Source organism: Bombina bombina, chromosome 10 (assembly GCF_027579735.1).
Source record: "Bombina bombina isolate aBomBom1 chromosome 10, aBomBom1.pri, whole genome shotgun sequence".
Classification (NCBI taxonomy): domain Eukaryota; kingdom Metazoa; phylum Chordata; class Amphibia; order Anura; family Bombinatoridae; genus Bombina; species Bombina bombina.
Window position 1 is genome coordinate 83,293,202 of NC_069508.1, and position 20,128 is coordinate 83,313,329.

At 40.6% G+C, this 20,128-nt stretch overlaps 1 protein-coding gene across 2 annotated transcripts in view; it reads left to right on the top strand.

Annotated features, from left to right (window-relative positions):
• LOC128640807 (protein PRRC2C) overlaps nt 1–20,128 on the top strand; it is a 164,571-nt gene that overhangs the window by 14,485 nt on the left and 129,958 nt on the right. For both annotated transcript variants that reach the window (XM_053693226.1, XM_053693227.1), the window contains one exon: nt 3,199–3,369. In XM_053693226.1, coding sequence (XP_053549201.1) covers nt 3,258–3,369 — 112 coding nt within the window. In that variant the 5' untranslated portion in view covers nt 3,199–3,257. The remainder of the gene's footprint in view (nt 1–3,198; nt 3,370–20,128) is intronic.

Below are 20,128 nucleotides of genomic sequence, written 5' to 3' on the forward strand. Positions count from 1 at the left end.
TCCTTCCTTGGGTGATAGCCCGTATCAAACCGGAGCGGGCGTCAGTGATTCTATTTGTGGATTTGGTGAAGATGTCGTCCTTTCACCCTTGGAAGTTGCCTCTGTGGAAAGACCTTCTACTTCAGGGTCCTTTCCTACATCCAAACCTAGATTCTCTGTGGCTGACTGCTTGGAGATTGAACGCCTAGTCTTGCCTAGACAAGGTTTTTCAGAAAAGGTTATTGATACCATGATTCAGGCTCATAAGCCGGTAACTCGCAAGATTTACCATAAAGTGTGGCGTAAGTACCTTTTTTGGTGCAAATCTAGGGGTTTCTCTTGGAGTCAGGTGAGGGTTCCCTGCATTCTGTCCTTCAGGACGGCCTGGAGAAGGGCTTGTCAGTTGGTACTCTAAAGGGTCAGGTCTCTGCCCTGTCGATTCTTTAGCATAAACGTCTGGCAGACTTGCCAGATGTTCAATCCTTTGTTCAGGCCTTGGTCAGAATCAGGCCTGTGTTTAAACCTGTTGCTTCTCCATGGAGTCTAAATCTTGTTTAGGACTGCAACTAACGAATATTTTCATAATCGATTAGTTGGTCAATTTTATTTTTTCGATTAATCGGTTAAAAAAAAATATGAGAGAACCCCACAAATAAATAAAATTATTAGAGCAGATGTGGACTGGTTTCAAGTTCAACCTCTCTCTCTGCTGCCGGTTCCAGAGAACCAAAAACTAAAATGACTTATTTTTCCCAAAATTATTTTAAAAATAGTTTAGGTTTACATGGGATGCCATCATGATTATGCTCCCAGTGGGGTTGTAACATAAACAGAGGTACTAAAATGTTTCTTTTAAATTTTCTGATTTTTCTCTACTCTAATTATTGGTCTCTGAAAGTAAACGGTAAGAAATAAATTAAGGACTCTTAGTCTGCTCTCTCTAAAAGCTAAGCACATTTTATTGGGTTGTAAGTATAATTAACAGGAACTGCTATATACAAATATAAACCTAATGTATAATCTTCCTTCCTTACGTGTTAAACCTTACAGCTGGTATTAGTAATTGGAAATACATGGGGAAACTACTACTTTTTACAGTACATTGTAATTTATTTGGTGCTTTAAAACAAATATGATTATCTGGCTCACTCAGGGAGATTTTCTCCCCTAACAGATGTGGGACAGAAAATGGAATGGACATGATTTCTGTGTATGTGTCTCTGAGAGAGCTGGAAATTGGAGTAGCAATTAGTATGGTTGGTCTGTAGTGTACCAGACAAATGCACCCCCAATAGACTACCAGGGAAGGAATATTACTTTTTTTTAAATTAATTGCAGGATCTACAAGATATTTATCTAAGTCCAATATATATTTTATTTTAAACAAAAAAAAGGTAACTTCCAGTACGCCCTAAGAAGGCTTCCTAAGCGCTGGAATAAATGAATGGTAACTGTCCCTGATGCCCCTGCCAACACAGCCCTTCCCAACACACGGCCGCACGGCCTCTTTTTAGATTCCTTAGATAAAGAGCTGTGTGAGAGGGAAAGGCACACTGTTAAAAGCTTAGGCCTAAACATAGGAAAAATGTTGCAAACTTGTGTGCTAACTTAGTGACCGGCATCTGCAGGCACTATGTTATATTTTTGAGAGATAAATAAACATGGTACCTGCACATGCCGGTCACTAAGTTGGCACACACGTTCACAAACCTTTTACTATGTTTAAGCCTAAGCTTTTAACACAGCGTGTGCCGTTCCCTCACACAGCTCTTTACCTTGACAGCACTCCCAAGTCTTGCTGCCGTGTGCTGGCAAGCACTATAAGCATCCTGAGCCGCCTTGTGGGCTGTGCGTGATCTGAGACGGCTTGAGTGTGCAGGATAAGTCACTGATGCCCCATCTACACAGCCCTTCCCAACAAACAGCCGCACTCTTACAGGGCCGATCTGACACGCTGCAGCCTGCATGTGTATTAAGCAAGTAAACAACTAAGTTAAATAACCGGGGGGAGACCTACCTTACAACAGTGTAGCGTGAGCAAAGTGAACTGTCCCACGGCGCGTCTTCCTTATTCTACACACATGCACTCTGCATGCTTCAAGCAGCCCAACTAATCGTCTGACCAACTAATCGATAATGAAAATCGGTGACAATTTTCATTATCGATTAAGTCGATTAGTTGTTTCAGCCCTAATCTTGTTCTTAGGGTTCTGCAGCAGGCTCCGTTTGAGCCTATGCACTCTGTTGATATTAAAAGATCTTGGAAGATTTTGTTTCTTGCTATTTCTTCTGCTCGTAGAGTCTCTGAGCTTTCGGCTCTGCAGTGTGATCCCCCCCCCCCCTTACCTTAATTTTCATGCAGATAAGGCGGTCCTTCGCACCAAGATGGGATTTCTTCCTAATCCTACTCCTCAGAAGGAACGTCTGTTGCATAACCTGGATGTTGTGCATGCTCTGAAGTTCTATCTGCAGGCAACTAGAGACTTTCTGCAATGTACTGCCCTTTTTGTTGTATTCTCTGGTAAATCTAAGGGCCAGAAGTCCACTTCCTCTACTCTTTCCTTTTGGTTGAGAAGTGTTATTCGGTTGGCTTATGAGACCGCTGGACAACAGCCTCCTGAGAAAATTGCAGTTCATTCCACTAGGGCTGTCTCTTCTTCTTGGGCCTTTAAAAATGAGTCTTCTGTGGAACAGATCTGCAAGGCGGCCACTTTCCAAATTCAATGTTTTTACCTCAGCTTTTGGGAGGAAAGTTCTTCAAGTGGTAGTGCCTTCTGTTTAGGTCCACCTGTCTTGTTCTCCCTCCCTTCCATTTGGTGTCCTCTAGCTTGGGTTCCCACTAGTAATTAGAATGAATTTGTTGACTTTCCATGCCATTGTAAAGAAAACAAAATTTATGCTTACCTGATAAATTATTTTCTTTCCTGACATGGAGAGTGCACGACCCGCCCTTAAGTTAATCTTAAAACAGCTTTTGTCATTTTCTAAATCTCAGGCACCTCTATAACCTTTGTCTTCTTTTTCCATATTCCTTCGGTTGAATGACTGGGGGTTTATGGGAATTGGGAATGATACATAATAGCTTTGCTGGGGTGTTCTTTGCCGCCTCCTGGTGGCCAGAAGTTGAATTCTCACTAATTAGAATGGATTTGTGGATTCTCCATTCCAGGAAAGAAAATAATTTATCAAGTAAGCATACATTTTTTTTTTCTCTTTCAGGACATTACTGGGCTTTTATGAGGCAAGGGCTTTACCAGACTAGATGAATTTCCTTCGACATGTCGGAGAAGTCGGGTCAGAGCACAAAAGCAAAGGATGGGAAAAAGTATGCCACACTCAGCCTCTATAACACATATAAAGGAAAGTCATTAGAAACGCAGAAAACTGCTGGTAAGTACTCTCATATGGGATTCTTTTATCTCACTTTGAAATGTCTGACATTTTTGACAAGATGTTTGATGCTTTTTTTTTTTTTTTTTAGGCTTGCCAAGGTAACTTTTGTTTATGTATAAATGTTTTACTGTTAATCATTTCCCATACTATAATTATTATATTTTTTTTTTAAATCATCTTAAAACAATCCTGGTATTAAGTGCCACATTATTTTTTATTCATGGATCTATTTCTTTTGTATGTGGTCAGTCTGTGAACCATTACACCTGAGATTCAACTCCTGGCCACTAGGACAGGGCTTGACAAATCAGGGTACCACTAGTGCCTTAAAATTAGGCTCTAGCGCCATTTATGGAACTTTTAAGATATTCATGGTTGATCCGCACTTGCCCTCGCTGGCCTCCACTTAAATCATCCAGCCACACCTTAAATTTAGACTGGTGCAGTTGGATAATTTCTATGCCACTTGGCTGGGAACTACATTTCCCACAATGCCACCCATGCATTGTGGTTCTGCATCACTACCCCCATGCTCTCCGCCTACCCTGGCAGCTGCGTCTACTTCTTTCCTTTATAGGTGGTCCTTTCTACTCCTGAAAGGTTACCGGCACCTTCTCCTTTTCCCCCCAGAGGTGGTAGTTTTATGCACTAAGATTTTTCTTTTATGGTTTTTGTTATGGCTTAGTAACCTGTTTTATCTTTCCATTTGCGTATCATAGCATCTTAATTGTCTGTCAGATGTGCCTGGAAGCTTTCAACGTATATGCTTTCCTGCCTTAGAGACCTTTTGAGGACTGCAGAGTTACAATGAGCTTATGGGTCTGCTGCGGGTTAGCAGCTGTAGGCACGCTATATCTCTGCCCTCAGTGTGGGAAGAGATCATGGAGGTTTTACTTACAGCTGTCTAGTGTGGGGAGCATTGTTAATTTCGTCGACTAAAACTAGACTAAAATAAGCATAAAACTTAAGAAATTCTGATGACTAAAATACGACTAAAACTAAAATGGCATTTTAGTCAAGACTATGACTAAAACTAAATCAAAATGGCATTTTAGTCAAAAGACTGATTAAAACTAAATCAAAATTTGCTGTCAAAATTAACACTTTTTATGCAATTTGTTATAATCAATCCATATCTAATTACTGCTCTTTTGCAAAAAAAATAAAAAAAAGGCTATCTTGTTTATTTATGAAACTTGGTTTCATTTATTTTTAAGATAAAGACATACTATATACCACAACAGTTAAATCTAAATTGCATGTTCAAACCTTAATACCATAAATTAAAACAGGTAAATAAACCTTTACTCCAGGAGTATATAATGAGTTTGGAATTTCTAGAGCAGTGTTTATTTCGCTGCCGAAACATTTTTGAATTTGATCTATTGATTCTTCCTATAGAAATAATAATTTATGGGTTTGTTATGCTGTACCTGTGCTAGCTGCAGAAACTTTTTTTTTATGTTGGGTTACTTGATACTTGTTTTAATTATTAACAGAGAACTGTTAAAGTTGTTATATTGGGTAATATGTGCAATGGTGTTGCACATATCAGTCATTAGTTTTTTTTTTTTATGTTTTGAAGTTGCACTTCTGTTTGTTTATGAAACTTGGTTTTATTAAGTTTTAATAAAAACGTTGTATAACAAGACAAAATCTGTGTCTGTATTGCATGTTTAAACCTTAATATTAGAGTATATGAATTTGGAAATTATAGAGAAATGCTTAAATAATGCATTATACTTTAACTAAACCCCTTAAATGTTAGTCGACTAAAATCTACTGGAAATTTAGTCGACTAAAATCTACTGGAAATTTAGTCAAAAGACTAAAACTAAGACTATATCAAAATTTGCCAGCAAAATTAACACTGGTGGGGAGGGGGCTGCTATATGCTAGACGCTGAGCTTTCAATTTACAGCGTCTGTTACCTGCAATAAAAATTTGTCCATGCAACAGTGAGTCTGATCTAATTATGCTAATAACTGCTCAAAGCTAAAATGTGTAGTGTTTAATATGTCAAGTTATTAAAATAATATAACTTATATTTTGTTTTACGATTTGTTGATTGCTTTTAGAACTTTATACTATATCTATATACATTTTATGCGCTCACGTTAAAAAATATTTTTTTCCGCCTGGGTGCTCCTCAAAATATTATACTTAGTTCAATCATGGAAGGCACTCACCTGGTCCTGAAATGAATAATATTTTATTGTAGAAACGTGACTTTCCGGGGTTGCCCCTGTCCTCGGACTGAAACAATTTACAAAACACCAGCTTTAAGTGATCACCTGTCCCATCTTCTTCCCATCACTGCCGACGGCGTCCTGCAAACCCCTGTCTCACTCGCACACACATATATATTTCCAATGACATGGAGAGTCCACAAATCCATTTTATTTCAACTGGCCACCAGGAGGAGGCAAAGAAAACCCCAGCAGAGCTGTTAAGTATCACTCCTACTTCCCATAATCCCCAGTCATTCTTTGCCTTTATCATTGGGAGGATGTGCAAAGATGGTGTCTGAAGATATTAAATCCTTTAATGGGTACTTTTCACTGCAAGCAAGGATTGGTGCTATGCTGTGTCCATGTAATCCCCTTTAGTAGGAGTAATAGTGGCTTTTAGCAGTTGGAAGACGGTGAGGTAGTCCTTGCTTACCTTCCAACATTTATGCTACCCCGATATAAAAAAACATGGTTGGTTACTCTATTCTTTTTTCTACAGGTCCCTGTCAGAGGTCGGCTGAGTCTGTCAAACCTGGAGTTGTTGAGAAGATTGAAGACTTCTGAGTCCCTGTATCCCTGCCCCCATGGCTTGTGGTCTAATTGAGGCATGATAGGGGTTAGGGACTTTTATTAATTTTCAGGGTACCCTCCAGTGATGGTGGGCAATGAGGGAGGAGGATTTATTGGCCTTAGAATATGACTTCTATTGAAGTTTTTTTTTTTTTATCCTGGGCTTAGATTCTCCCTCCCTGGGGCAGCGGTTTTTATCTCTCCTTGTTGAAAATCATCAGAGACAACCGCATGTTTTTATACTAAGTAGGCTGGCAACACATGACCCCTCTCAGGTAAGGGATTTTTATGCAGCCTTTTTAAAATTTCCTTATGAGGATAATGGAGTCTGTGTATCCCTGGAAATGGACTTTAGGGTACGTTAAACGGTACTCCTTGTGTGGGGTTAAACTTTAATATCCCTTTCTGGTAGAGCTTTTATTCGGCGTGAGATCCTGAGTAGCCGATGCTCTTTTAATTTCCTTATTTAAGTTATGTATTGTATTAGACTCGGGTATGGCGGATATTCAAATAGATTTTGGCGCCTTTTGCCTCAGAGGGAATCTACACATAGTACCCAGTGTTTCGTCCTGCATATGGTCATCCTACTTTTTGCAGTGCAGCACCAGCAGTTTGTTCTATTGAGCTCTTATGTAGACCTTAATCAGCTGTACATATTAACAGCAGCGCGGTCAAAATATATTGTGTGTTCTTTACGCAATGTCTGTATGGTCGCTCGCTTCTGAAATGCGCCCTTATGCTTAAAGTGATGGTCAAGTCTGGCGTAGTGGTTAACAGTTTTAAATAGCTTTGGTAAATTAAGTATGATGTTCATTCATGAAATTCTTTATAACTGATATTAAAAGTTTTTTATTTTTAACCTTTTAAATCGGCTCAGTGTCATTTTTTTTTTTATCCGCCCGCCATATTGCCGTTATTGATTGACAGTTCTTTGATCCGATCTATTACCTACCTTGTGGCGTGCAGCCCCTTTTCTGTAGCGTCATGTTATGCGCATGCCTTAAACCAACGAGAGCGTCGTCATGCTCGTTCATGAAACGCGCATGCGTAGTCCGCTCTCATTATTTTGGATACATTGAATTATTAGACGCATGCGCTACTGAGTGGAAGATACGCATGCGCATTTAAAATAGGCTGTTGTGCACGAGCGTAGTCCGCTTTATAGTAAGGAAAGCGACGTCACTACAGAGAAATATGGAAGTGTGGTAGGGGAGGAGCTAATAGCGATAACTGAGGTATTTTATATATATATATTTTATTTGAAAATGAATAGTTTTTTAGAAATATAAAATCAGCGACTTTAATACTTGGATGTTAAGCTTTTGATTGGTGTATTGGTATTAGCAAAAATTGACCTTCACTTTAAGATGGCACCATTTTTAACTCACAGCAGTTAAGACTGTATTCAGGTCTGGCAGTGTGTTGCGAGTTTATTTTAACGCTTTTAGCACTTTATGTTCCTTTTTCCTTGCAATGTTTTCTCTCGCTTGCCAGGTCTCAGACTAACATGCTTTTGGTAGCATGAAAAATACTTAGCTATCTAAGTGCCCTCAAGACGTTATTATATTTATAACTTTTTTTCATTATAGCTTATATAATAATACATAATGAGGTTTACCCTGTCTGGTACAAGGACACCATGTATTAATCTCACTCATTTGAGTTTTTTTTTTTTATATGTCTATCATATACATGATTCCTTTTTATGTATGGGGACTTATTTCAACATGTATATTTCATGCAATATTTATTTCTATGATTTTAGTATAGACATACAATATAATTTTCCCCCCCTCATATTGAGGTGACACTTATGTCTGACATGTATGGTTTCATGTATTATACTTGGGTTTTCTTTGTTTTTTTTATGATTAATTTATAGTTATTTTTTTTTTTTCCCCATTGAAATACAGTACTCTGAGACAGAGCAACAGGCTAAGAGGGAATCAGCAGCAGAGGTCTCCGGATTGATCCTGGACATTGCTGTGACCGTTCCCCATCTTCAAGGGTTGACCTCTGGGCGGCCTTAGCCTTTAAGAATAATCTCTATTTTGAGATGTTTGCTTTTGTCTCTCTATAAATTTGAATTTTGTTTCCTATGTTATCTATTGGACCTGTTCCTGGTCTGGCTGAATCATTTCCAGGTGGAAAGGGAACTTGTTTATCATAGGATAGAGAAGTAGACCTAGGGGTCAACAGACTTCTAATTTTTGTATCTTTCGCAACTTCGAAGAACAGAAATCCTCATCTTCTAAATCTGAGCAATCCAAGACATCATGGAGATCTAGCCAGCCTTGAATCAAGGGCAAGCAATACAAGAAGCCTTACGCTGAGTCTAAATCAGCATAAAGGGTCCGCTCCAGATCCAGTCTTGGGATCAGGTAGGTGGCAGGCTTTCTTTTTTTCAACAGGCTTGGATTTGTGATGTTCCAGATCCCTGGGCAGGGGAAGTAGTCTCCCAGGGATACAGAATAGGATTCAAATCTTGTCCTCCCAGAGGCTGATTTCTCCTATCACGATTATCTACAAACTAGTTAAAGAAAGAGGCTTTCCTAAACTGCGTAAAGGATTTCTCCAACATAGGTGTGTCCGGTCCACGGCGTCATCCTTACTTGTGGGATATTCTCTTCCCCAACAGGAAATGGCAAAGAGCCCAGCAAAGCTGGTCACATGATCCCTCCTAGGCTCCGCCTACCCCAGTCATTCTCTTTGCCGTTGTACAGGCAACATCTCCACGGAGATGGCTTAGAGTTTTTTAGTGTTTAACTGTAGTTTTTATTATTCAATCAAGAGTTTATTTTAAAATAGTGCTGGTATGTACTATTTACTCTGAAACAGAAAAGAGATGAAGATTTCTGTTTGTAAGAGGAAAATGATTTTAGCAACCGTTACTAAAATCGATGGCTGTTCCACACAGGACTGTTGAGAGGAATTAACTTCAGTTGAGGGAACAGTGAGCAGAATTTTACTGCTTGAGGTATGACACATTCTAACAAGACGATGTAATGCTGGAAGCTGTCATTTTCCCTATGGGATCCGGTAAGCCATTTTTATTACAGACAATAAATAAGGGCTTCACAAGGGCTTTTTCAGACTGTAGACATTTTCTGGGCTAAATCGATTCATATATAAACAATATTTAGCCTTGAGGAATCATTTTAATCTGGGTATTTTGTAAAATAATATCGGCAGGCACTGTTTTGGACACCTTATTCTCTAGGGGCTTTCCCTAATCATAGGCAGAGTCTCATTTTCGCGCCGGTATTGCGCACTTGTTTTTGAGAAGCATGACATGCAGTCGCATGTGTGAGGAGCTCTGATACATAGAAAAGACTTTCTGAAGGCGTCATTTGGTATCGTATTCCCCTTTGGGCTTGGTTGGGTCTCAGCAAAGCAGATACCAGGGACTGTAAAGGGGTTAAAGATAAAAACGGTTCCGTTATTTTAAGGGTTAAAGCTTCCAAATTTGGTGTGCAATACTTTTAAGGCTTTAAGACACTGTGGTGAAATTTTGGTGAATTTTGAACAATTCCTTCATACTTTTTCGCAATTGCAGTAATAGTGTGTTCAGTTTAAAATTTAAAGTGACAGTAACGGTTTTATTTTAAAACGTTTTTTGTACTTTGTTATCAAGTTTATGCCTGTTTAACATGTCTGAACTACCAGATAGACTGTGTTCTGAATGTGGGGAAGCCAAGGTTCCTTCTCATTTAAATAGATGTGATTTATGTGACACTGAAAATGATGCCCAAGATGATTCCTCAAGTGAGGGGAGTAAGCATGGTACTGCATCATTCCCTCCTTCGTCTACACCAGTCTTGCCCACTCAGGAGGCCCCTAGTACATCTAGCGCGCCAATACTCCTTACTATGCAACAATTAATGGCTGTAATGGATAATTCTATCAAAAACATTTTAGCCAAAATGCCCACTTATCAGCGCAAGCGCGACTGCTCTGTTTTAGATACTGAAGAGCATGGGGACGCTGATGATAATGGTTCTGAAATGCCCCTACACCAGTCTGAGGGGGCCAGGGAGGTTTTGTCTGAGGGAGAAATTTCAGATTCAGGGAAAATTTCTCAACAAGCTGAACCCGATGTGATTACATTTAATTTTAAGTTGGAACATCTCCGCGCTCTGCTTAAGGAGGTATTATCCACTCTGGATGATTGTGAGAATTTGATCATCCCAGAGAAACTATGTAAAATGGACAAGTTCCTAGAGGTCCCGGGGCTCCCAGAAGCTTTTCCTATACCCAAGCGGGTGGCGGACATTGTAAATAAAGAATGGGAAAGGCCCGGTATACCTTTCGTCCCTCCCCCCATATTTAAAAAATTGTTTCCTATGGTCGACCCCAGAAAGGACTTATGGCAGACAGTCCCCAAGGTCGAGGGAGCGGTTTCTACTTTAAACAAACGCACCACTATACCCATAGAAGATAGTTGTGCTTTCAAAGATCCTATGGATAAAAAATTAGAAGGTTTGCTTAAAAAGATGTTTGTTCAGCAAGGTTACCTTCTACAACCAATTTCATGCATTGTCCCTGTCACTACAGCCGCGTGTTTCTGGTTCGATGAGCTAGTAAAGGCGATCGATAGTGATTCTCCTCCTTATGAGGAGATTATGGACAGAATCCGTGCTCTCAAATTGGCTAATTCTTTCACCCTAGACGCCACTTTGCAATTGGCTAGGTTAGCGGCGAAAAATTCTGGGTTTGCTATTGTGGCGCGCAGAGCGCTTTGGTTGAAATCTTGGTCAGCGGATGCGTCTTCCAAGAACAAACTACTTAACATTCCTTTCAAGGGGAAAACGCTGTTTGGCCCTGACTTGAAAGAGATTATCTCTGATATCACTGGGGGTAAGGGCCACGCCCTTCCTCAGGATAGGTCTTTCAAGGCCAAAAATAAACCTAATTTTCGTCCCTTTCGTAGAAACGGACCAGCCCCAAGTGCTACGTCCTCTAAGCAAGAGGGTAATACTTCTCAAGCCAAGCCAGCCTGGAGACCAATGCAAGGCTGGAACAAGGGAAAGCAGGCCAAGAAACCTGCCACTGCTACCAAGACAGCATGAAATGTTGGCCCCCGATCCGGGACCGGATCTGGTGGGGGGCAGACTCTCTCTCTTTGCTCAGGCTTGGGCAAGAGATGTTCTGGATCCTTGGGCACTAGAAATAGTCTCCCAAGGTTATCTTCTGGAATTCAAGGGGCTTCCCCCAAGGGGGAGGTTCCACAGGTCTCAATTGTCTTCAGACCATATAAAGAGACAGGCATTCTTACATTGTGTAGAAGACCTGTTAAAAATGGGAGTGATTCATCCTGTTCCATTAGGAGAACAAGGGATGGGGTTCTACTCCAATCTGTTCATAGTTCCCAAAAAAGAGGGAACGTTCAGACCAATCTTAGATCTCAAGATCTTAAACAAGTTTCTCAAGGTTCCATCGTTCAAAATGGAAACCATTCGAACAATTCTTCCTTCCATCCAGGAAGGTCAATTCATGACCACGGTGGATTTAAAGGATGCGTATCTACATATTCCTATCCACAAGGAACATCATCGGTTCCTAAGGTTCGCATTCCTGGACAAGCATTACCAGTTCGTGGCGCTTCCTTTCGGATTAGCCACTGCTCCAAGGATTTTCACAAAGGTACTAGGGTCCCTTCTAGCGGTACTAAGACCAAGGGGCATTGCAGTAGTTCCTTACTTGGACGACATTCTGATTCAAGCGTCGTCCCTTCCTCAAGCAAAGGCTCACACGGACATAGTCCTGGCCTTTCTCAGATCTCACGGATGGAAAGTGAACGTGGAAAAGAGTTCTCTATCTCCGTCGACAAGGGTTCCCTTCTTGGGAACAATAATAGACTCCTTAGAAATGAGGATTTTTCTGACAGAGGCCAGAAAAACAAAACTTCTAAACTCTTGTCAAACACTTCATTCCGTTCCACTTCTTCCTTCCATAGCGCAGTGCATGGAAGTAATAGGTTTGATGGTAGCGGCAATGGACATAGTTCCTTTTGCGCGCATTCATCTAAGACCATTACAACTGTGCATGCTCAGTCAGTGGAATGGGGACTATACAGACTTGTCTCCGAAGATACAAGTAAATCAGAGGACCAGAGACTCACTCTGTTGGTGGCTGTCCCTGGACAACCTGTCACAAGGGATGACCTTCCGCAGACCAGAGTGGGTCATTGTCACGACCGACGCCAGTCTGATGGGCTGGGGCGCGGTCTGGGGACCCCTGAAAGCTCAGGGTCTTTGGTCTCGGGAAGAATCTCTTCTACCGATAAATATTCTGGAACTGAGAGCGATATTCAATGCTCTCAAGGCTTGGCCTCAGCTAGCAAAGGCCAAGTTCATACGGTTTCAATCAGACAACATGACGACTGTTGCGTACATCAACCATCAGGGGGGAACAAGGAGTTCCCTGGCGATGGAAGAAGTGACCAAAATCATTCAATGGGCGGAGACTCACTCCTGCCACCTATCTGCAATCCACATCCCAGGAGTGGAAAATTGGGAAGCGGATTTTCTGAGTCGTCAGACATTACATCCGGGGGAGTGGGAACTCCATCCGGAAATCTTTGCCCAAATTACTCAACTGTGGGGCATTCCAGACATGGATCTGATGGCCTCTCGTCAGAACTTCAAGGTTCCTTGCTACGGGTCCAGATCCAGGGATCCCAAGGCGACTCTAGTAGATGCACTAGTAGCACCTTGGACCTTCAAACTAGCTTATGTATTCCCGCCGTTTCCTCTCATCCCCAGGCTGGTAGCCAGGATCAATCAAGAGAGGGCGTCGGTGATCTTGATAGCTCCTGCGTGGCCACGCAGGACTTGGTATGCAGATCTGGTGAATATGTCATCGGCTCCACCATGGAAGCTACCTTTGAGACGAGACCTTCTTGTTCAAGGTCCGTTCGAACATCCGAATCTGATCTCACTCCAGCTGACTGCTTGGAGATTGAACGCTTGATTTTATCAAAACGAGGGTTCTCAGATTCGGTTATTGATACTCTTGTTCAGGCCAGAAAGCCTGTAACTAGAAAAATTTACCATGGAAAAAATATATCTGTTGGTGTGAATCTAAAGGATTCCCTTGGGACAAGGTAAAGATTCCTAAGATTCTATCCTTTCTTCAAGAAGGATTGGAGAAAGGATTATCTGGATTATCTGCAAGTTCCTTGAAGGGACAGATTTCTGCCTTGTCTGTTACTTCACAAAAAGCTGGCAGCTGTGCCAGATGTTCAAGCCTTTGTTCAGGCTCTGGTTAGAATCAAGCCTGTTTACAAACCTTTGACTCCTCCTTGGAGTCTCAACTTAGTTCTTTCAGTTCTTCAGGGGGTTCCGTTTGAACCATTACATTCCGTTGATATTAAGTTATTATCTTGGAAAGTTTTGTTTTTGGTTGCAATTTCTTCTGCTAGAAGAGTTTCAGAATTATCTGCTCTGCAGTGTTCTCCTCCTTATCTGGTGTTCCATGCAGATAAGGTGGTTTTACGTACTAAACCTGGTTTTCTTCCAAAAGTTGTTTCTAACAAAAACATTAACCAGGAGATAGTCGTACCTTCTTTGTGTCCGAAACCAGTTTCGAAGAAGGAACGTTTGTTGCACAATTTGGATGTTGTTCGCGCTCTAAAATTCTATTTAGATGCTACAAAGGATTTTAGACAAACATCTTCTTTGTTTGTTGTTTATTCTGGTAAAAGGAGAGGTCAAAAAGCAACTTCTACCTCTCTCTCTTTTTGGATTAAAAGCATCATCAGATTGACTTATGTGACTGCCGGACGGCAGCCTCCTGAAAGAATCACAGCTCATTCCACTAGGGCTGTGGCTTCCACATGGGCCTTCAAGAACGAGGCTTCTGTTGATCAGATATGTAGGGCAGCGACTTGGTCTTCACTGCACACTTTTACCAAATTTTACAAGTTTGATACTTTTGCTTCTTCTGAGGCTATTTTTGGGAGAAAGGTTTTGCAAGCCGTGGTGCCTTCCATCTAGGTGACCTGATTTGCTCCCTCCCTTCATCCGTGTCCTAAAGCTTTGGTATTGGTTCCCACAAGTAAGGGTGACGCCGTGGACCGGACACACCTATGTTGGAGAAAACAGAATTTATGTTTACCTGATAAATTACTTTCTCCAACGGTGTGTCCGGTCCACGGCCCGCCCTGGTTTTTTAATCAGGTCTGATAATTTATTTTCTTTAACTACAGTCACCACGGTATCATATGGTTTCTCCTATGCAAATATTCCTCCTTAACGTCGGTCGAATGACTGGGGTAGGCGGAGCCTAGGAGGGATCATGTGACCAGCTTTGCTGGGCTCTTTGCCATTTCCTGTTGGGGAAGAGAATATCCCACAAGTAAGGATGACGCCGTGGACCGGACACACCGTTGGAGAAAGTAATTTATCAGGTAAACATAAATTCTGTTTTTTCATCCTGCAATGGATGCCTATACACAAACCCCTATTCTAAACACATTTTTATCTCCAATTTCCAAAGTCACCCAAATACTTTCCACCTCATCATTTGTTCCTACAATTTCAGTATTCTTTATATTTTCGTTTACATACAGAGCAACTCCTTCACATTTCTTTCCTTCTCTGTTCTTTTTAAATAACCTGTATCCAGGTATGACTGTCAGTCATGCGCATCATTGTACCATGTTTCTGTTATAGCTACTAAATCCAAGTTGTCCCTAGTCAATATTGAAATGAGTTCAGGTAATTTATTTCCTTAGCTGCAAGCATTTGTGCTCATGGCACGAAGAATTTTTCTACTAGAATTTCTAGAATTGTTACTTGGACTAACAGTTTTGGCATGCTGTGGGGGGCAGGTGGATATATTAATGCTACCCCCCTTTATTAGTTTAAAGGGACAGTCTACACCAGAATTTTTATTGTTTTAAAAAATAGATAATCCCTTTTTTACCCATTCCCCAGTTTTGCATAACCAACACAGTTATATTAATATACTTTTAACCTCTGTGATTATCTTGTATCTAAGCCTCTGCAAACTGCCCCTTTGTTTCAGTTCTTTTGACAGACTTGCAATTTAGCCAATCAGTGCCTGCTCACAGATGTCACGTGCATGAGCACAGTGTTATCTATATGAAACACATGAACTAACACCCTCTAGTGGTGAAAAACTTAAAATGCATTCTGAAAAGGGGTGGCCTTCAAGGTCTAAGAAATTAGCATTTGAACCTCCTAGGTTAAGCTTTCAACTAATAATACCAAGAGAACAAAACAAATTTGGTAATAAAAGTAAATTGGAAAATTGTTTAAAATTACATACCCTATCTGAATCATGAAAGTTTATTTTGGACTAGACTGTCCCTTTAAATGATTTAAAATAAAGCATTTGAACTCCTCTCCCAGATACTCTGTTCCTTTAACATCCAAATGCAAGTAATCTCTCCTAAATAACCTAGTATCTTTACAAACAGAGCTATAATGGCCAATAAAACCAAATCCTCGTTCCCTGCACCACTTATCTAACCAAGAATTAAATGTTTCCGCTCCATCTTTCCTGCTTCCTGGCCATACACAGGTAAAATAGCAGAAAATGATAGTCGATGCCACATTCTCTAAATGATTACCTAGGTCACAAAACTCTTTCTGAACAGCAGCAACATAACTAGCCAGATTATTTGTTCCTGAATGAACAATCACATCTAACTCACTTCCCTTTCCTGCTGCCTTAACAATTCTCAAAATGCAATTCTTATCCCTGTGAGCAGTAGCTCCTGGAAGACAACTAACCTCCCTTGCTTCTCCTTTACTTTCACCTAAATACACATTCCTCAAAATAGTCACCCACTAACAGTCTTTTCCTAAAAAACATATCTGCAGTTCTTTCCTGTGTTATGTTACCTGGAGAATCGGGTACCAATAGATTTAAATTGCCTGTTACAGCTTCAGAGGGCTCAGAAACCGCAATCTCCTCGTCACAAGTGTGTTCGGCAAGAGCAGCATAGGAGTTTTGCAATGGCAGAGGGTAGTGGGCAATGCTTCTGCCACGGGGGGGGGGGGGGGGGGGGGGGGGCGGGCGGGCGGGCATGCCTGTCCCTCTCCCTCTTTTGAATTTTGAAATGTTGGGAGGTATAGAAACATAGATATTGACGGCAGATAAGAGCCATAGGCCCAGCAAGTCTGCCCGATATTACATAACAGTATAAACTTATCTAGTTTGTAGGATAGCCTTATGCTTGTTCCATACATTTTTAAAGTCCCCCACAGTGTTTGTTGCTACTTCCTCTTGAGGAAGTTTATTCCATAAATCACTCTTTCTATAAAGTGCTTCCTCAAATTACTCCTGAATCTACTACCCTTTAGCTTGAGCTCATGACACCTTGTTCTTGATTTTTCCATTTTATGTAAAATACCCACAGCCTCAGTTTTACTAAACCCTTTAATTTACTTGAAAGTTGCTATCATATCGCCTCTTTCCCTTCTCTCCTCTAAGCTATAGATATTTAGGTCATTGAGCCTATTATGTTAGGTAATATCGGGCAGACCTGGTAAGTTTTATTTTTTAGACCATGTACCATTTTGGTAGCCCTCCTTTGCACAGATTCAAGTTTGGTAATATCCTTCTGAAGATATGGCCTCCAGAACTGCACACAATACTCAAGATGAGGCCTAACTAATGATCTATAAAGTGGTATAAGAACCTTACTATTTCTGCTGCAAATACCTCTACCAATACATCCAAGCATTCTGCTAGCCTTACTCACTGCATTACTACATTGTTTACTAAGTTTTAAATCATCTGAAATAATAATTCCCAAGTCCTGTTCCCTCATCTGTAAATATCTACTGATTTCACTGTTGGCTCAGTCGAGTCAGTTTGCGGTCTCTAGTTTGGTTTCTGGACTAACTGCTTTCTTCTTAAAAGAAACAATCAGTAACACTAAGGGTGTGTTACTACTAGGGGGCATACAGGACCCTATATGATTACTATGTAAATAGGCTAAGAAAGAAGAGAACAAGAAATTACATATAATAACTATAATAAAATATACTATACAAAATAATGTAAACAAATAAGAAACAATTCTTATAAATATGGGACTATGAGAAACATAGGATACAACACAGATAATAACAAATACAGTAATAAGATATTCCTGAAAGGTTTTTATCTGGAAATGCTGTCTTCTTCTGCAATGTTATATAGATGGTAAATGTCCCAAATGATGAATGTGATCAAATACCAGGATGATCAGGAACACAGATGACTGGAGTCAGCTGCTTTGTCAGGGAAATCGGGATCTAAGAGCATTTTTTCTCTTTGAAAAAATCACAAAAAGACAAAGGCGCCTCCTGGTGTAATACAGTTGGTGAAAGAGATTTGTTAGGTTATCAAAAAGGTACTCACAAGTGGAGCAGCACCCAATTGTGCTAAATCAAACAGACTGGGATCTCACAGTGTCCCAGCTCACTGACACTGCAAGGAAACTGGTTTCTCAAACGTCTTGCCAGACTGACAGAGCTCAGACTCTCACAAAGAGGTTTAAATAAAACCAAATTTTATTAATAAAATAAAAATCTCAGTGTCTCATGACACTAGATATTAAAAGAATAAGCAACGCGTTTCTCAGACTGCTGTCTGTTTCATCAGGATTCTATTGATTGATGAATAGAAGCCTGATGAAACAGTCCCGTGTCCTCTATAGCTTGGGTATTGTTTTCCCAAAAGTAATGAATGCAGCTGTGGACTCTTTCCATTTAAGAAGAAAAACATAAATTATGCTTACCTGATAATTTCCTTTTCTTCTGATGTAAAGTCTATGGCTCCCCACCCTTAATTTTATGTGGGGCGTCCTTATTATTCTTCTTGCATATTTCACCCTGATATTTTCTTCTATCGTTCCTTGGCAGAATGACTGGGGGATGAGGGGAGTGGGATGAGTATTTAAGCCTTTGGCTGCGTTGTCTTTGCCTCTTCCTGGTGGCTAGGTTCTTATTTCCCAAAACTAATGAATGCAGCTGTGGACTCTTTCCATCAGATGAAAAGTAAATTATCAGGTAAGTATAATTTGTTTTTCTACTTCAACTCATAGAATTTCGATCCTTAGGGGGTTCTTTTTTGGATCCTTTGAGAAGCTGGAGGTGTAATTGCTCTTTTCGAACAATGCCTTGTCTTATTAGACTTGCTGTGTTAGTCCGTCAGGGGTTTGTGGCTGAAATCTTGTTCAAGACGAGAAGCTTTCCTGTGGCTTAGCAGTTCCGCTTGGGCTTTATTGTTCTGCTGTTGCAGGTTCAATATTTTATTTTTCTTCCAATTTCACGCTTCTGGCGTTTCCTTTCAAGGATGAGTCCTTGTTTGGACTTGGCTGACATAATTGTCTCCTGACCTTGTGGGTGAAACAAGGTTTTTCTTCCACTCGTAAGAAGAATAAGACTAAAGGAATAGTCATTTTTCTTGGAATCCTATCTGTTTTATCCCAGGGGCAGATTTCTCATTCTTAAAGGGACTCTGTACCCAGAAATTTTCTTTCGTGATTCAGATTGAGCATGAAATTTGAAGCAACTTTCTAATTTACTCCTATTATCACATTTTCTTCATTCTCTTGGTATTTTTATTTGAAATGCAAGTTTAGATGCCGGCCCATTTTTGGTGAACAACCTGGGTTGTCCTTGCTGATTGGTGGATAAATTCATCCACCAATAAAAAAGTGCTGTCCAGAGTACTGAAACCAAAAAAAGCTTAGATGCCTTTTTCAAATAATGATAGCAAGAGAACGAAGAAAAATTGATAATAGGAGTAAATTAGAAAGTTGCTTAAAATTGCATGCTCTTTCTGAATTACAAAAGAAAAAATTTGGGTTCAGTGTCCCTTTTAAGTGTGTGCAATTCAGGTATGCTGAAAAGCTTTTCCTGAACTGAGTTCAGGTACTTCCTCTCTAGGAATGGTTGTTCCAGTCCCAGTTTGGGAACGTAATCTAGGTATTTTCCTCAGGTTTCTCCTTCAAAGTATACATTCTCCTTTGGTTCAAAAGGGCCTGTTCAGAACGAACATAGACATGAAGGATGTGTTTCTTGTTCCCATTATTGGTATCTGCTCAAGTTTCTGAGTCTTGCCATCCTAGAAAGATGTTTAGGTCTTGAGGTATTGCAAGGATGCTCTTCTTTCAGATGTCATCCTTTTTCGAGTTGTGAGAACTCCTTCCAGAGGGAATGCTCTGGCGGTTCCTTGGGATTCAGGTTGGTTTACCTGTTTCCCCCAGTTCCTCTCCTTCATCAGGATAGAGTGTTGGTTATTCTAGTTGTCCCTGTGGGGTCTCACAGGATCTAGTATGCAGACCTAGTGGAAAGGTCTTTTCTTTTACAAGATATGACGAGTCCACGGATTTCATCCTTATGGGATATCGCCTCCTTTTCAGCAGGAGGAGGCAAAGAGCACCACAGCAGAGCTGTATATATAGCTCCCCCCTTCCCTCCCACTCCAGTCATTCTCTTTGCCTGTGTTAGTGTAGGAAGAGGTAAAGCGAGGTGTTAGTTTAGATTCTTGAATCAAGATTTCTCTTGTAAGATGTATCGAGTCCATGGATTCAGCCATACTTGTGGAATATTCTCCTTCCCTACAGGAAGTGGCAAAGAGAGCACCCACAGCAGAGCTGTCTATATAGTTCCTCCCTTACCTCCACCCCCCCAGTCATTCTCTTTGCCTACTCTAAGTACTAGGAAGGGTAAAGTGAGTGTGGTGACAAAAATGTTAGTTTTTATTTTCTCAAGCAAAAGTTTATTTTAAGTGGTACCGGTGTGTACTATTTACTCTCTGGCAGAAAAGGGATGAAGATTTCTGCAAGGAGGATGATGATCTTGGCACTTTGTAACTAAGATCCACTGCTGTTCACACAAGAGCTGAAGAGTACAGGAAAACTTCAGTTGGGGAAACAGTTTGCAGGCTAAACTGCATTGAGGTATGTTCAGTCTATTTTTTTCTAGACA